Source organism: Dama dama, chromosome 15 (genome assembly GCF_033118175.1).
Source record: "Dama dama isolate Ldn47 chromosome 15, ASM3311817v1, whole genome shotgun sequence".
Taxonomy (NCBI): domain Eukaryota; kingdom Metazoa; phylum Chordata; class Mammalia; order Artiodactyla; family Cervidae; genus Dama; species Dama dama.
Genome location: NC_083695.1, coordinates 83903423 through 83920904, shown reverse-complemented (window position 1 = coordinate 83920904; position 17482 = coordinate 83903423). Strand labels below are relative to the sequence as shown.

The window sequence follows — 17482 nt, the reverse complement described above, 5'->3', positions numbered from 1 at the left end:
TTACATCCTGGATTAAATGTCAGTCACCCAGGTGGTGTAGGAGTTTAGAAATTGTTGTTGCAGTGCTGGTTGAAATGTTCTGCTTTTATGTTTCCTCCCACATGGACTGTGATATGCTTTTAACATTTATGCTTGTCTTTTATTGCTCAGTTTTCATGTGAATCCGACAAGTCATGAGGACCTCAGGAAGATTCCGGTAAGTTGCATCGAGGGTTTGAGAATTACCAAAAACCAAGCCACAGGCTGTCTTTCTGTCTGCGGCACATTCTTGAAAAGGCCTCCATCTTCGTGAATCCCTCCGTTACCTACAGATTATGGTTTAGTGTGATAATCTGCAGAGAAAGAAACACAAAATATACCATAGGGTGTGACTTAGGTATGATCTATGGAAGTATAAGCAAACAGTTTTAGTTAGAGTTGAAGTTCATTTAGAATATACAGATTTTGTTTGCAGGCTCTTTAAATATGGATAAGAAAGCTATATGTCAAAGTCAACATTATAATTGTTATGAAATAAGAGCATGTGGAGAAAACTAGCATTTTGTTGTTGTTGTTGTGACTAAGATTGAAGGAAAAATAAAACTGCTTGTTAATATTTAACAATAGGGAAAGCTTCCTGGCAAGAGATCCATTTAACCAGGAAAGTGTGTGTGAAAGAACCTGTAGGACATTTACCTTCTAAGTCAGAACGAAACCAAATATGTTAACAGACTTGGTAGCAACCTGCTAAATTAACTCGCATATTTTGCAAGGATTATTCAGATATTTTAACTTCATTTCATTGTTATTTCAAGTTCAGTCTTCGATCTCTCTTCAGAGGTTCAGTAATATCTTCAGTCAATTTTAAATACTATATTAAACCTAGAAAATAAGTTACTTTATAAAATATGGACACATGTCTTGGTAGGAAACTACATTCTCACTGAGTAACAGAAATAGAGCCTTTATTCCAAGAGGCTGGTGGTTGCTGTTTGAACCATCTGTCCTTAATGTGTGTGATCCAGATGTATAATAAGAATTTTTCAAAGCAGTAACATATCACAATTTTCTGTGATGTGATAGGCCTAGAAGAAACCATGGTGTTGTGTAAACCATTCTAAACATAGTTGTCTTTAAAATGGTAGAAAACATTATAGAAGCAGAGGACTTTGTACTGTGTTTTCGCTGTTTTATGTAAATGATTTGTACGTTTTGATGTTTCATAAATACTCAAGTCTTTATATTATGGCAGTCTGGCAAGAAACATCAGAATATATGAAGTCAGCCTTTGATCAGATAGTAAAATGAATTCTATCAGGCAGTTACTTAATCTCAAACAAAATGCAACATCAAAAAATCGATTTAATGTGCAGCTATTGTTTATTAAGTAACCTTAATTACAACTTCTGTGTGTTTGTAAATGTACTTTTCCAAATCTTGTAATTTATTGCTGCAAAAGCATCCTTAGAATTCTTTAAAGAAATAAAATGTGAAAATTGTTTTAGTTAAGGGATTTAAAGGTGATAAAAGAATCCTTGATGTGTGATTATTTTTCTCTGGAATACTAACTATTCTAAATGACAGTTAAAGGATTACTAGGTGTTGTTAATTTACTGCAAGATACAATTAAGAGGAGAAAGCTCATCCTCCTACTGACCGTTATTGAAAACAAGTATTTGAACAAGTTTTATGTTGAAGATTATAAGATGTTTGAAGTAATTTACATTAAGTTCTCCAATAATAGCCATCCACTAAGTTATATTTTTTCCCCCTTCTGGACGTAGTATTTTGTAATTAAGTTTGTATGTCTTATATGCTAGTGCCAACACCTGTCTGTGAAAGCACAGTGTTTAAACAGGAGCAGTAGCCAGTTGAAAGGGCAGTGTGAGCTCTTTAAGGCCTAATTAAGAACTGAAAGGGAGATGAAGGGAGTAGGACAAAAGATGTGAAAGTAGCTGAGATGATATTCCCAGAGCAAAGTTCCTCATTAGAACAATAATGAGATGATCAGAGAATGCCAAGCCTTCATCTTATCTCTCTCTCCCTCCTCTAGTTGCCTTGGATGTCAGTTAGTACCCCACCAATATTTGGTTACCAGGACAACCTTTCTTTAAATCTTCAGTTATTTTGAGTCTTGATAATTTGCTTTTGTTGAAATTTAAATATTGTAAAAAATATACATTTCCTAGTTTAAAAGGCTAGACTATGAGTAAAGTAAAAATAGATCAAAGTCGTTTGCACAACTGTTATTTAAAATTCCAGTTAGAAAGCTTCCTGTAGTAATTCTTTTTTCTCACCCAATACTTATTTTCTTATATCTGTGTATGGAAATTTTTAACAGAGGTCGGGTAGGAATAAAAAGGATTGGTTATGAAAGAGGAATAGAGGAGAAAAATTGCATTAAATTTCAATATAAGAAGACATCTTAAAAACATATGTGCCATCTGTATGGAGTGCTAGAGGAAAAATATTGAGTACTTAGGAGTCCTGTGTTAAGTTATTTGAGTCTGGTAAGTTTGGAGATTTCTCAATTTTTAGCTTTTCCAAAAATAGTATTGAAAGTATCTTTTGAAAAAATAATTCATTTTTATATTTGCCTGAGAGTTCTTAAGCAAAATAATATTTTAGAAAATTTTTTAGAAAATATTTTTTATTTCCTATTGTATGTATTAATCTTTATTTTATTTGCAATTATATCAAAAACAAAGATAGTTGTATTTATTGAGTATATTTAGTCAATTAAGAATCTTATGCTTAAAATGAGGTTTACATGATTTTCAAATATGAGATAAATCTGGAGCTAGGCATAAAACTGTTTTTAATTATTTTATATTATTTTCCAGAACATAGTTTATATATAGTACATGTGTTTCTAAGATTTTTCTTTTTTTGGCATAGAAACTTGATACAGAAATTTGGGGTAAAATTTTCACATAAAAGGACAAATGGAAAATTTATTGGAAAGCTCAGAAGTGTATTTCCAAGAAATCTATTTCCCCATAATTAGATGATTGTGAAGAGAAAAATAAGCCAGTTAATGGATTTGTATATTCTAGATTATGGCTGTAAAGTATTGAACAATATTGTGCGATAATAATTGATTATTTTGAGAGATTAAATTTTAGATTGACTTGTATCGTGGCATTGATTTAAGCTACTTATGTCAAAATAAAAGAATTTTCTGATATTTTTAATCCCCATTTTAGAGAAATGTTAAAAATTTATTTTAGCTACATTCTCTGGTAGTGCTGGCATAGTGTTAAATGTAACAATATAAATGATTTTCTAAGTGTATATTATCACTTAATTAATTTGAAGAAATCAGTTCTTAAATGTATAATTTGATTAAGAGAGGCTCAATCTGACAGTATTATTATGTTAAATTAAGAGAAAAAAGTAAAACAATCAATTGATAATGAATCTCATTTAGTTTAATTTCGTTAATCCCTGCAGTTCTCAGAAGAACTGCTATTTTTTCAGTAAGTGTTGTATTAGAAAAATGAAATCACATTAGTTGGACATTATTATTTTTTTTTAAATGCAGTTCAGAAAAATCAGTTTGTAGACCAGGAGATTTAAGAGTTGAAAGGGAACTTGGAGAACATCTCATATATCAGAGAAGGAAAAGTGAGACTTATGTGGGTTTCTGTCTCAAATTTGTACAGAATGTGGTTAAAGTAAGAGAGTAGCTTATTTTCAATTAATGTTTTAAATATACTTGCCTCTATGGTGTTTCTTACCTTCCCCCCCCCCCCCCCCGAAACATGCTTAGTATAATAAATGTCAATAAGAATGTGTTTAGAAAATTATAACTTTTATATCTCTAGACTACTTATGACCAATTAGATAAACTTATAAGTATGTGTGTATATTTACTCTAACAAAAGGTTAATTGCTCTGAAAGAAAAGAAACTAAAAAGTAAACCAGCTTATCTCCAGAATTGTCCTTTAGTTGTAGTAAAACGATATTTTGAAATGTTTGGGGGACAAAGATAGCACAACTCATAAAGTTGTATCTGTACCAGTTTCTAATGGTAAAATATTTTGAATATGCCTAACAGAATTTACACTTACTTCCTTTTAGCATCCTTTCTATTCTGTTAATCTAGTAGAGGCTCTTACTAACTTTTGTCTGTACTATTAACTGGGGGCTTCTCAGGTGGCGCAGTGTGATTCACCTGCCAGTGCAGGAGACTCAAGTTCGATCCCTGGCTTGGGAAGATCCCCTGGGCTAGGAAAATGGCAACCCACTCCAGTATTCTTGCCTGGAATATTCCATGGACAGAGGAGCCTGGCGGGCTGTAATCCATGGGGTCACAAAGAAGCAGACACAACTGAGGATGCATGTACCACATAGTATTAAATAACTTTGTAACTCATCATGGTCCCTCCAAAGGGTCTTACCCACTGCTATACCATTTTGCTAGAACTTAGCTTTACTCATCTTTCCTCTCTTCCGAAACCTTCAGTAGGCTCTGAGCACCAAGTCTGATAGCATTAGACATCCTTGATGGCCTGTTTGGAACCCACCATTTCAGTCTCTGTCTCTCTCTGTGCCCTGCCCTGAACCTCCTTTCCCAGCCGTACTCTGCTGATCACCTTTATTGACCACTGGGCCTTGAGCTTTGTTTCCTCCTTTGAACAAGCAGAGCCCACTGCTTGAGATTCCTGTACGCATTTTTACCTTCTAGGATCTTTGAAGGTCTAGTGCAAGCTATGTCTTCTCTAAAACACCTTAGGGATTCTGTGGCTTGGAGAAGTTTGCAGCCCAGAATATTTTTTTTGCCTTTATCCTAGCTAGAGAAGGGAGTGTGCTTGGCTAACACAAACATCGTATTGGTATCCGTGCTCTTGCTTATGCCTTTGGAGCAGCGCAGTCAGAGGGTCTAGGGAAGGAGGGGATGAAAAGTTACACTTTGACTTTACTGATGAAAACTCCTGGATGCATGGCAAATTAAAATAGATCCTCAAAGTGAATACAAATTTAATTTCCATGACAAGAAAAAGCAAAAGACCTGTCTGTATTTATCAGTCCTGGGTCTCAGTCCTCTACTGAATAGATTAGACACTGTTAGTCCTTAAGAGCAAGGTCAGTTTGCTCAGGATTTTAGTGTATTTTCTTTAAAACTGAAAGGAGATGTTTGGAAAGAAAGTGATGAACACCAATTCCAGTTGTTGAATGTAGTGATAGAACTATATATAAAATGCCAAAAAGATTGCTACTTTACATTTTGCATAATGAAAAATCTCAGTATTACACACTTTAAATAGATGACGATACAGTGCCTTTTTGATGAAATTCCTGAGAAATATTTTCTATTAATATAGGATGCTTTATAATAAACATTAATCAGTGCCTTTTTGGCTTATGTTTTACCTTTGTGTTAAAAGAATTTTCACCAAAAGAATAAGATTAAACAAAATAAGTGAAGTGGGAGACTGCAGATATACTAATATTGTTACCATGATAGTAGTGGAACTCTTGAGTTTCCTGACAACCAGGGCAAAAAGGGAAATAAATTGTACAGGTATTAGTACTAGAAGGAGAAAAATAGACTAGTTTCTCAGAAGAGGAAAAGGTCTATTTGCCTATAAGTTAAAATGGTAGTTATTCCCATGGAGCTTCTTGCAAGGGTGCCCATGGATTTTTTATTATGATATACTATTATTACATAATAATATTATTATATAATAGTATATAATAGTTTTGAATGCCAGCAACATTTCGTAACAAATTGCAGAAGCAGAGTTGATAATGCTGTTTCTTGTAACCGTCTTCAATAAAAAGGCAAAAGCATAACATTAAACTCTAGTTCAGTGGAAGCAATTCCATGAGGACTAAATTAATGTCCAAAGGTCTAGTTTTCAATAGCTTCTTATATTTCCTACAGTTGATTCTTACAGATCTTTTGGTTTCAGCTTCTTAAATTATATTTATAATAGAACATTTTATCTGTTAATCTAATCTTAAATTATATAGTCAATTTCTTAACACTAGGACATTTGTCCACAGTGTAAAAAGTGGTTTTAGAAGAATTCAGAGTTGTAATCAAGGCATGCGTCTGCCCTAGTCCTTTCCTGAGAACTGGCTAGCCACTCTGTGAACTGTCACACGGGTTCTCGCCCAGGATAGGGAGGAGGGTTTGAAAAAGCTGAAGTTCAAAATAGTTGGTCATCTTCCTCTGATCCTCTGTTGAAGTGCCCGTCTTCATCCTGTTCTAGGAGAGCAACCCCTTTGACGCCACTGCAGGCTATCGCAGTCTGACCTACGAGGAGGTGCTGCAGGAGCTGGTGAAACACAAAGAGCTCCTGAGGAGGAAGGACTCGCACATCCGGGAGCTGGAGGACTACATCGACAACCTCCTTGTCAGGGTGATGGAGGAGACGCCCAGTATTCTCAGAGTGCCATACGAACCATCCAGGAAAGCTGGCAAATTCTCCAACAGTTAACAAGCCAATGGTACTGCATTTATAATCGGGGGGGGGGGGGGGGGGGCGCGGGGGGGAGGGGTGGTAGGAAAAGAAAGGAAGAAAGAGGACGAAAAATAGAAGAAAAGCTTGGTACTGAAAGACAGACCACGCTATCAGGTTTCATTACATACTCTCCTGCATTGTGGAAAGTCGTTTCGCCTGTAAACATTAGCAGGGACTATCAAGAGTGACCTTTGAAGTGAGCTCAATAATTTAAACCTTTAAAGTAAAAAAGGGCCAGATTCTCATGAATAAGCCGTTCCTTAGGATTCACTTAGGTGCTGGTGCTGGCTCACTAATCTCCCTTAGGCCTAGAAGTATCTTCAGAAGTACATGACGTATTCCTCAGGAACAGGTTTCTCGTAAAGCAAAATTGATACTGTGGTTGGTTTCTCAAAAGTCAATTTATAGACATTTAGCTGCAGGAGTACTGATCATTATAAACACTAATTTTAAAAAAAGGTTCATATTTTATATACATATATGTGTACATGAATATCTAGATGTTCATGTATCTTTGTATGTAAAATACGTGCATATACCTCATATATACGTGTGTTTTTAGAACATTTAAAAACAACTGGTTGCCTCTAAAATTATAGGATACCAATTAGGGTTTCTTAATCTGGAAATATATGTGTGCTCTATCGATGCAAAACAAATCAGCATTGCTGTTAGGACTCTAAATGGTTTGTTATAGAAAGCTGCTTCAAATCACTCTTGACAATATGAACCTTGGTTTCAAAATAAGCTGCTACTATATATTATTCTACCATCAGATCCTTTCTCTTTTTCCAGAGTAATGACCCAAAGTCCCTTTTCAAAGAATGATGTATTTTAGAAAACTTCATTAACTTCACAACAGCATGAGTTTTTTTAATTAGTTTTTTGTCTTAATATCTGAGCTTTGTTTGAGCCATAAGCAGAAGATAAGCAAATGTGATTTGTTTTGTTGAGATTTTTAATGTCTTTAAAATACTAGCAAAGAAAATATTAGGAAGTTATATCTGAAGATAATTTGGGGGGGAGTAGGTGATCATTCTGATGCCTGATAACCCAGAGCAATGAGCAAATTCTAGGAATGATGAATTAGGCTTGGTTTCAAGTTACATAAATAGTGGAACAGATGGTTGCATTTGGGTTCTGAACCACAATAAGATTTACTAAAGGAGGGGTGAGTTCTTAGAACAGATCTTTACTAGGATGACAATTTATACTGTTCTACATACTTAAAACCCTTTAAAAATAAATCAGTATCACAAAACTGTATGTCAACTTTTTATAAAGTCTGCTCTCCCAAAATGTTGACTACTTTCATGAATTTTCTGTATATATTTGTACAAAATTAATCTTTAGAGTGAAAAACAGTGATACAAAAATATTACTAATCATCTCCTGCTCATTTTTTAACTTTAAAAGTCTGAAATACATACCGTGTAATACTGAAATCTGTTTCTTCTAAAGGAAATTTACAATGAAAAGTTCACCTGTATACAGAGACATATATTCCCCAATCTTTTACCAAATGCATTTTTGTCTAAAATTTGTCTCTACTAAGACTTCATTGAGAGTTAAATAATAAAGCACGTGTAATTCTTTTGCTCAGTTTAATATTTTGAATCAGATAATACTTGGCCAAGTTTATATTCATAAGCTAAAATTCCTTATTATTTGTATTTTTCTGAGTTGCTTTAGTTTTCCTATGAGAGCACAAATTTTGAAATTCTGAAAAAAATCCCAAATGTTAATACAAAAAATAATTTTTAATATGAGGAAATAGAGAAGGAAAAACAGCTCTTACCAACTTTTTCCTTCACTTCTAAATTTCTGTAGTAAACCTCACAGTCTGGTATAAAATTTTATTTTCTCATTTGAGGTCTTAGTAGTTCTTATTTTTTAACCTGGTGCCATTTTTAGTTAACATTTGTTAAATGTTGCACAATAATTAGTTTTTCTCTTGTTAGTATAATTGAGGCTCTTCTTACACTTTTAAAAGTATTAGAATCCATGTGTTTTCAGTATTATGACATTATCTGCAAATATTTTAATATGCTTTGGCCAAATTTACTCTCTATAGAATGACCCCCGATACCAGTGTTGTACTAGGGATATGTTTTGTGTAAACAAAGCTCATGAAAAAGTAAGATTCAGGGGCTACTATTTTTTTAATGAGGAAATTCATTTTTAAGGAGAGAATCTTGGCCTTTGTGAAAACTGTTAAGGATTAGACTTATCCTTGGTGAATGATTTGGCTATAACTGCATCAATATTTTTATCTTTTATTCTGAGACAAGAACTGTATTGAAAATTGAATCTGCATTTATCACTGCCTGAAATGTTCCTTTCTGATGTTTATGAACTTTCTTTCATTCATGACCTAGAGTCAGACTTATTCTGTATTTTCATAATCAATTCGTCAATACAATGAACTAAAAACGAAAAGTAAAAATGAGTTCCTACGTAAACATATCAGTGTTTCCTGTTTGTGAGTGGAAGTGAAAGTGGAGTAGTATTAATTTCTAGCATTGTAGAAAAAAGGCCAGAAGATCACATTGGTTTATTTTTCCAAACTCTAACTTTTAAGTAGTATAATGGTATGTTTTGTTAGTAACTTAGGTGTGGAAATAAAACATATGTACTCATTAATGCACAGCACAATAGACTTATAGACAGATTACTTCTGCTTTTATGCTTAAAAAAGGAATGCTCAAAAATATTTCCACAGAAAAGAGGATTTTTTTAAAATTGCCGCGTTTGTGATAATCTCAAACCGGTCTTAAGCTAACACAGTTCTGTTATGTAATTAAAAATGTCTCTGCTAATATTTTTTAAATAGTGTAATTATACAACCAGCTCCCCTCCAAGTTCTAAAATTCAGCTTCAAAGTATTGAACAGACACTCCTACCACTTAGGCTTCAAGTTCATTTATTGAATACCAGGAAGTAAATCTTATAATTGTATATAAAATAGCGTGTCACCCGTTTACAACTCTTTTTAAGTATCGCTTTTTGCTGCTATTTTCTGCATTGAGCCTAGTTCTGCCATCCTCTCATGAATGTAGTATTATCCGTAGATTATACATAACTATGTCTGTTGCTTTTAACAGCAAATGAAGATTTTGTTGTAATTTTCCAGCTGTGAATGTTGCCCTGTATTTAAAGGGGTTTCATGAATGGAAACCTAAAGTAAAACTCAGCTCGTTAGTGACAGACTTGCTTTCTTCTCATCCTTCACCAACTCCTCCACCCTTGTAAGCGTGCTTATTCTTCAGCAAAAAGATCTTAAAAAAAAAAGAAAAAAATTGCTGCCTTTAATATACCTATTAATTGTTACACTAGAGCTTTTATTTTCCTCTGTAGCTTTTTAGAAAAAGCAGCCTACCCTGGATTTGCAAAACAAGGTGAAACTTTCTGATGTCTGTGTGCTCATATGTCTTATAGATACGGTTGGTGTCACTCGTGTGTGTAAGTGAAATACGAAGCATGCTCATTTCCTCGATCTCTTTGAAGTAAAAGGAAAAGAATTGCAGTGCTGCTGGCTCATGATTGTAGATGGAAGGGTCTGTCAGCCCACACCGAAAGCCCCCATTTTCACAGATTTATAACTTTAATAATCCAGATGCACTCATTGGAAGTATTTAATATGCAATAGGTAGCACCTTAACTAATTAATCTGCATATGAAGGGTTTTCTGATGTATTTAATAAGAAGTGTAGAAGCTCTTCAAGCATTAGAGTTGACATTTTATTTCATTTATTTTCCATGTCAAAAAAATCCACTCTTACAATGGAACTGAAGTCTGTAACAAACGATACATTGGGCTTATAATCTTAAGTCTTCTAGGTGGTTTGTATTTTGAGGTACAAAAAAAATGCTGCAGATCTAGAAATGTATATATTTAGCAGGTATTTGAAAAATACAAGCATTATTTATAACTGAGGAGTATTACAATTACTAAGGAAAATGCTCTAGTAACTTGTATACATTTTTGCAGGTACAAACTCAGAAGTATGTAAGCATTACATAATGTGACAGTTGTGTAATTTATGTAATCTGATGCATGAGTCAGAATTTTTATATAATATATGATTATTGGTTTATTATAGTTGATTAAAGTGTTTAATCTTAATCTGGTTGTCATAATTTCTTATTGTAGATAGCACAGCATGAATATGCGTTTGTCCATGAGCCCTCCTTTTCTTCTAAAAATGCAGTACTTGGATGCCTTATCATTTGATGTGTCGCAGCAAGGATTCTATAATACCTGCAGACTCATTTCACTATGAAAATAGTTTTGAAAATTCATTGAGAGAGTGGCTTATACCTCACCGTGGACACGGTGAGCCCTTTATAAATACGTCATCCCCTCACAGGGACAGAACTTAACGATTTGGTGGAAAATTACATCTTGAATGTTTGTATAGAACCTGAGACCTGTACTGAGTGCATTATCTCATTTATTCTTCACAACAGCCTTCTAAGGTCAGGACTGTACAAGCTTTCAGGGGAAATCGAAGACGATTAACAGAATATCTACTTCCGGAACTCAACAGTAGACTAGAGTTGGCAGTCCCATAGCATTTCCCACCCATGTTTATGGTCCGGTTCTTGGCGAAGACCACCATCTTCTGCCCACTTCCAGCCCTCTCAGCCTGCAGTGCAGGCATACAACGCCTGTCCATCCCAGATGCTGTCCGAGGGCAGCAGGAATCAAAGGGCGTGGGATGATGGTGGGTGTGGCAGGATGTTACGTGGTTGTATTCTAGATGAGACGTGATCCACACGTCGTAGTTGTGAAGGTAAGGAATATACACTTGGAACAAGGGAGCTCTCTGCAGACAGAATACCTTCCTCACCCCTAATTGTCCTCAGTTTTAGAGGTCCATTTAATGTATCTCATCACCTCCTCTAGTATTTCTCTAGGTCGTTCCCCTTTCTGCCTGTCCCTAGCACTCACATTTATTTTCCTTAGTCTATTGAGACAGAGATATTTGGGGTAATTTGGGAGTAGAGAGTTGTTATTCTGTTAAAGTGGCTATTTTCCATGTAGGTTTGCTCTATTGCAGTGCCTCTCAGAAATGTTTTTTGTTCAGCTTTTCAAGTAATAAGCTTGTAGGATGCCCAGCATTCTACATTTCCCCCTAAATGATTTTACATGATAACACAAATGTCATATTTTCACATTTTTATGATTGTACAAATGTTTACAAGCCACATTCTTACATACCTATAAGTACATGAACTAGAAGTGCTTGATTCTGTTCTTATACCCCTAAAATTTGATTCTTGAAATTTCAAGGGTTTCATCATCTGTTAGACATACTCAAAAACCAGAATGTATGGTAGGAAGCATGAAATCAAATTTCTCTCTCAGAGGTATTCAGAGGTGTGTTGTCAAGTGTGAGATATGGTGCACTTTTAATAATATTAGAACCAAAGTTTGAAAATGATTTAAAAAAACTGGAGGAGAGTAAAGATGGTCGTTATTACAATGTCACATTCTCTTGTGCTCTGGTGAATGACAGAAAAGTGCATGAGACAGAGATTATGGTTATTTACAGTTCCCAGCAAACTTTTCATTTATACCACAACCTTGGGGCAGGGGTTGTAAACTGAAATGTTTATAGAGCTGCATAGGTGAGGTGGAGGAGAAGGCAGGCCAGGGGCAGGAGAGGAGGGGTTACTGAGGACAGTGGCAGTGTGGGAAAGCTGAACTTCTCAGCCCAAGCTCATGGTGGCCAGATAGAAATGAACATTAGGCCAGGGTTGCTAAACCTGATTGTCTCAGTGACTGACAACACAGATTTTTATGTGAAATATGATGTCCAAATGTTAGTAACTGGTTCTTTAAAAAAAAAAAAAAATGTAGGCCACTAGTACACAGTCTCTTCCTAAGTGAATCTCTATTTTTTTTTTTTTTTTTTAATTAAAAAAGTATTTTTAACTGCACCAGCACAAGTGAAATCTTAGTTCCCCTACCTGGAATTGAACTGGTGGCCCCTGCATTAGAAGCACAGTCTTAACCACTGGGCCTCCGGGGAAGTCCAGTGCGTCCCTATTTCTGATGTACCACTATCATCATCATCATCAGAACAGTGCAGAGTGTACTTTTTAGTTCACACACAGATGATCTGGTGGAAACCTGGCTTGGCCAAGGGGCATGCAGGGCCCGTGTGATGTGGAACCACAGCTCAAGGCTCGGGCGGGAGGCGGGAGAGTGTAGGGAGTAACTCAGTGACTAAAGAAGTTTCAGTTACGCGAGGTAAGTCCGCTCTAGAGATCTGTGCAGCGTGGTGCCTGCAGTTAACAATACTGTATTGTGCACAGAAAATCTGTTAAGAGGGTAGAGTTCACGTGAGATGTTCCTACAGCAATAAAGAGAAAGCCTTTCTCAAGTGCACCTGCCTCTAAGCCTGGCGGTGCAGGTCATCTGACTGACAGTCCGTGGGCTGCTGGTGATTAGAGCCTTCCAGAATGTTACCTAGGAGCTGACACACACCCTTTGTGGTAACTATGACTTTTCAATGTCATTTATGGTGGTCTTGCCTTTTGGTAAAAACTAAGTATCCCAGCGGTCAGTTTAGCACATAATACTGTCCTGTGTTAAGGTCATATCACGTGTATGTGACAGCTTCCAGTCATCTAAAGCCAGTGTGGTGGTGGGTGATGTGTTTTAGGGAAGTAAAATACATTTTTCTGTTGAAATACAGTGGTCCTTCATTCCATCATAGTCTCTTTGATTTTGTACATCAGCCGTTTAAAATTCTACTGTACTTTTAAAGGAGTTGGCCAGCCAGATCTGGAAAGCTGGTTGGTGAGATCACTGGTTCTCAAAGTGGTGTCCCCAGAGCAGCAATGGCAGTAGCACCTGGGAACTTGGAAGAGTGCAGAGTCTCAGGCCCAACCCCAGACCCACTTCATCAGAAACTCCGGGGACAGGACCCAGAAAGCTCTATTAGCAAGAACTGCAGGTGGTTCAAATGCATATTTAAAATCTAAGTACCACTGAGATAGAGACCCACTCCCTTTTCTCTTAGTTTAATGTAGTTTAGAGAATCTTTTTTTTTTTTTTTTTTTTTTAAACTTTAAGCAACTTTCCTTGCCAGTCCTGAATTTATTTATGAACATGTTTTGGTTGGTTTTCTTTTTTTTTTCCTGGTTTTTTGATGATATGAATATTTTGCATTTTAAAGAAAGTTGTCTGACGAAACGTCATATAGATAGACTGCTTGTAAGATATGCACAATACACAATGCAGAATAGATACATAGTTAATACTGCTCATGCTTCTAAATGTTTGTTGTGCAGTAAGATTCGCTCTTGTGATAGGGAAGGCAAAAATGCACACAGGCCTTAATGTGAAACTGCCAGAATGCCTGCCTTTGTTCTGATGTGGTGGCCAACCTTGATTCAGGAGGGCATCCTTCTCAGCCTCACAGAGGTCTGGAAAAGTGAAGTACGAGATATTAGTGTAGAAAGGAAACAATGCAGCCACACATGGAATGCAGTAGAATAAAGTTTTTGAATGTATGTGTGAAATTGGGCAGTGAACCTTGATACGGGTGAAGCCAGCTTGTGGCCTGAAGGTGAGAGGTTTTATTTAACAGGCACTTTGTAACTGCTGGTTATAAGCATTTTGTCAGATCGTTCATAAAAAGCTGACATTATTTTCACAATCAAAACTGAGTCGAGTTCTCATTTCCTGGGGAAATCGAGAATGAAATGTAAGAGTCTTGTTAGATCTTGCATCAGATTCTAGAAATACTGAACGATTAGGAAAAGACCATTACGTACTAGGTTGAAAATAACAATTTAAAATAAGGGTAGTGTGAGAGAGGAGGGCTTCCCAGGTGGCTCAGTGGTAATTAATCTGCCTGCAATGCTGGAGACCCAGGTTCAGTCCCTGGGTCGGGAAGATCCCCTGGAGAAGGGAATGGCTACCCACTCCAGTATTCCTGCCTGGAGAATTCGATGGACAGAGGAACCTGGGGAGGCTACATTTCACCGGGTCGCAAAAGTTGGACACGACTGAGCAACTAACACTTTCACACATGAGAGAGAAACACTGAGTAGCAGACTATTTCATTGGTTTTTATCCCTCGGTGGAATAATGGCTAAAAAGTTAACAGTGTAAAATGGCTTCAAAGACATCAGTACACTGGCAAAAGTTATTGGGTTTTTTGGTCGTCTTTGTTTCAATCATTGCACAAACCCTCAGTGGAAACTCTAGTGCCAATCACTAGATTAGTCTCTTGTAGAAAAGGAACTAGAAAGCATAGATCATTAAAATCACAGCTGATTATTCTGAATTCTCAACTTGAACCTGTGCTTTCAACTTCTTTCAGCAAAATTTTGCTAAAGTTGGACAAATGGTAACAAATTGACATGAATTTCATTTCCTTTCCTAGTTAGGAAGCAGGCATTAATGAGGGGAAAATGGCAGAGAAGCCTGGGGAATTGGATGGAGAAAGTAGGAGTAGGCCAGGCTCATAGGAAAAGTAGTTGCCAACCTCAGATTAATTTAGGTTATAATCTGAGACCATATAGGACTAGCGCTTCTTTTAAGAAATAATTCATTTGTCATAAACAGTTGACCGATCCAATGGCAGTAATGAATGTTTTATGTTTACATTTAAAGGTTTTTTATTAATATACTGTTACTGAACATCTTTCATGATTTATAAGCTGTAAAATATTTTAATCCTTGACTCATTTGTTTACCAAGCTTTTCACTTAATGCTATATAATATGTAGCACTTGAAGCCATCTGTTAGGAATACTTAAAAATAATACGCACACTGTGAAGATATGCACAGCAAATAAAGCAGAAAACACATGAAATATTCAGGAAGAGTTTGTGAAGACAATCCTTGTATTTTAATTTAAAAAAATGTCTGAAATTTAGCAGGAAGTCTTTCCAAAAATGAAGCTCTTTTTTTATTCTGGGCAAATTACTTTGCTGAGTGGCCTTCTCAATTCTCAGTTCAGTCACTCGGTCATGTCTGACTCTGCGACCCTATGGACTATAGGATGCGAGGCTTCCCTGTCCATCAGCAACTCCTGGAGCTTGCTCAAACTCATGTCCATTGAGTCAGTAATGCCATCCAACCATCTCATCCTCTGTCATCCCCGTCTCCCACCTTCAATCTTTCCCAGCATTAGGGTATTTTTCAATGAGTCAATTCTTTTCATCAGGTGGCCAAAGTATTGGAGTTTCAGCTTCAGCATCAGTCCTTCCAATGAACACCCAGGACTGATCTCCTTTAGGATGGACTGGTTGGATCTCCTTGCAGTTCAAGGGACTCTCAAGTCTTCTCCAGCACCACAGTTCAAAAGCATCAATTCTTTGGCACTCAGCTTGCTTTATAGTCCAACTCTTACATCCATACATGACTACTGGAAAAACCATAGCTTTAACTAGATGGACCTTTGTCAGCCATGTCTCTGCTTTTTAATATGCTGTCTAGCCTGGTCATAGCTTTTCTTCCAAGGAGCAAACATCTTTTAATCTCATGGCCACAGTCACCATCTGCAGTGATTTGTAAGCCCAAGAAAATAAAGTCTGTCTCTTGTTTCCACTGTTTCCCCATCTATTTGCCATGAAGTGATGGGACCGGATGGCATGATCTTTTTCTGAATGTTGAGTTTTAAGCCAGCTTTTTCACTCTCGTCTTTCACTTTCATCAAGTGGATCAATGCTGAGTGGCATTTTCATCAGTGCTGAATGGAATTAAGATGTCACTTTAAGTGAATAGATTTTAAATAAAAATATTGGCATTTTAGTACTGATTAGACTTGTGCTTCTGTGCTTCCTTCACTACGTGTGAGAAGTTACAGCAGAGTACTGGCAGCAGCCGTGTGGGAACCAGGACGAGCAGGCTGCTGTGTGAAGTGGACCAGAGAGGGAAACCGTGACTAGGACAATCTGGGTGTCTTGGGGTCATCCCTGGAGGACAGGTCTGGGAGGAGCATCAGGTTAAATTTGGTAATCTTGGGAACAATGAGCTGGATGCAGAGGAATCCTAAGCCTTGGAGGAAACTTAAATCCGGTTGGAAGTTGAACCTATTTGTTTCTTTCCTCTGAATTGGTGAAGGATGAGGGCAGGTTGGCACCATGGGTGGGTCTCTCCAGAGCAAGGGAGCTTGTGAAAGATTGAAAGCTTTTCTCAGCCACTCAGCTGCCTGTAGACACTTGGATTCTTAGTCAACCCACCTGTTAGCCAGGAGTGGTTCTAAGGAGGTTCGCTCACTCCAGGAGGCTTGTTGTTATTTTAAGGGTCACACCACCTGATGATCTAGCCTAGACACCTGTCATCATGATGCTTGCCTCTAAAATGTGCCGAATGACATCTATTTAGGACAAAATTTAGTCCCCCGCCCCCCGGAATGGTATCTATATGGGACAAAATTTAGTCCCTCCACCCCACCCCAGGCCACAGGAGTGCCTTGCCAATGGTAAATCTTAATCCTGGTGCTCACCCTTCAGCCCTGCCTTCTCTGCTTTCAACTCTTGTGTTCTAATGTCTAAACCAGATGTCCTCAAAATTAAACCTTCTCTTTGTTTACTGACTGTTATCTTTTGGTGTCACAATAGTAGGAGTGACCTCACTCATGGGTGTCCCCCAAACACAGTTGTCAAAGCCTTAATAAGACCACAGCAATCTACCACATCTTAATTTCTGATTAACTATGGCGTAGAACTCACTATTTTTAGATACTAGCTTATTTCCACCTTTTGTCTGATCCTTACTCTTCAACATGATTTCAGACACCTAGGTATTTATTATTATCCACCTAAGGTAGGTTGGGACTATCCCTTCTGTTGATTTCCACAGACTGGCTAATCATTTTATTTATTTTTTTAGTTTGATGCATGCTTTAATTAAAATGCATGTTGTTGTGTCCTGCAGTAGAAAATACATCTGTTCACACATAAAAGAATGTTTCTTTAAAAAAGTGTAATTTTCAATTCTTTCAATAACAATAACTTTTCCATGTGTTCTCACTGAGCATGACCATTATATAGTATAGT

The 17482-nt window shown here is 36.7% G+C and overlaps 1 protein-coding gene across 3 annotated transcripts in view; it reads left to right on the top strand.

The window, feature by feature from the left end:
* The window catches only part of RAB11FIP2 (RAB11 family interacting protein 2), a 43647-nt gene extending 33059 nt beyond the window's left edge, over window positions 1–10588 (top strand). The window contains exons 4-6 of one of the 3 annotated variants that reach the window (XM_061162749.1): window positions 151–196; window positions 6202–6439; window positions 9892–10588. In XM_061162749.1, coding sequence (XP_061018732.1) covers window positions 151–196; window positions 6202–6429 — 274 coding nt within the window. In that variant the 3' untranslated portion in view covers window positions 6430–6439; window positions 9892–10588. Of the gene's footprint in view, window positions 1–150; window positions 197–6201; window positions 6440–9891 lie in introns of those variants that run through there. The other 2 variants (XR_009696156.1, XR_009696155.1) reach the window with 2 other exon arrangements.
* Window positions 10589–17482: the final 6894 nt, after the last annotated feature.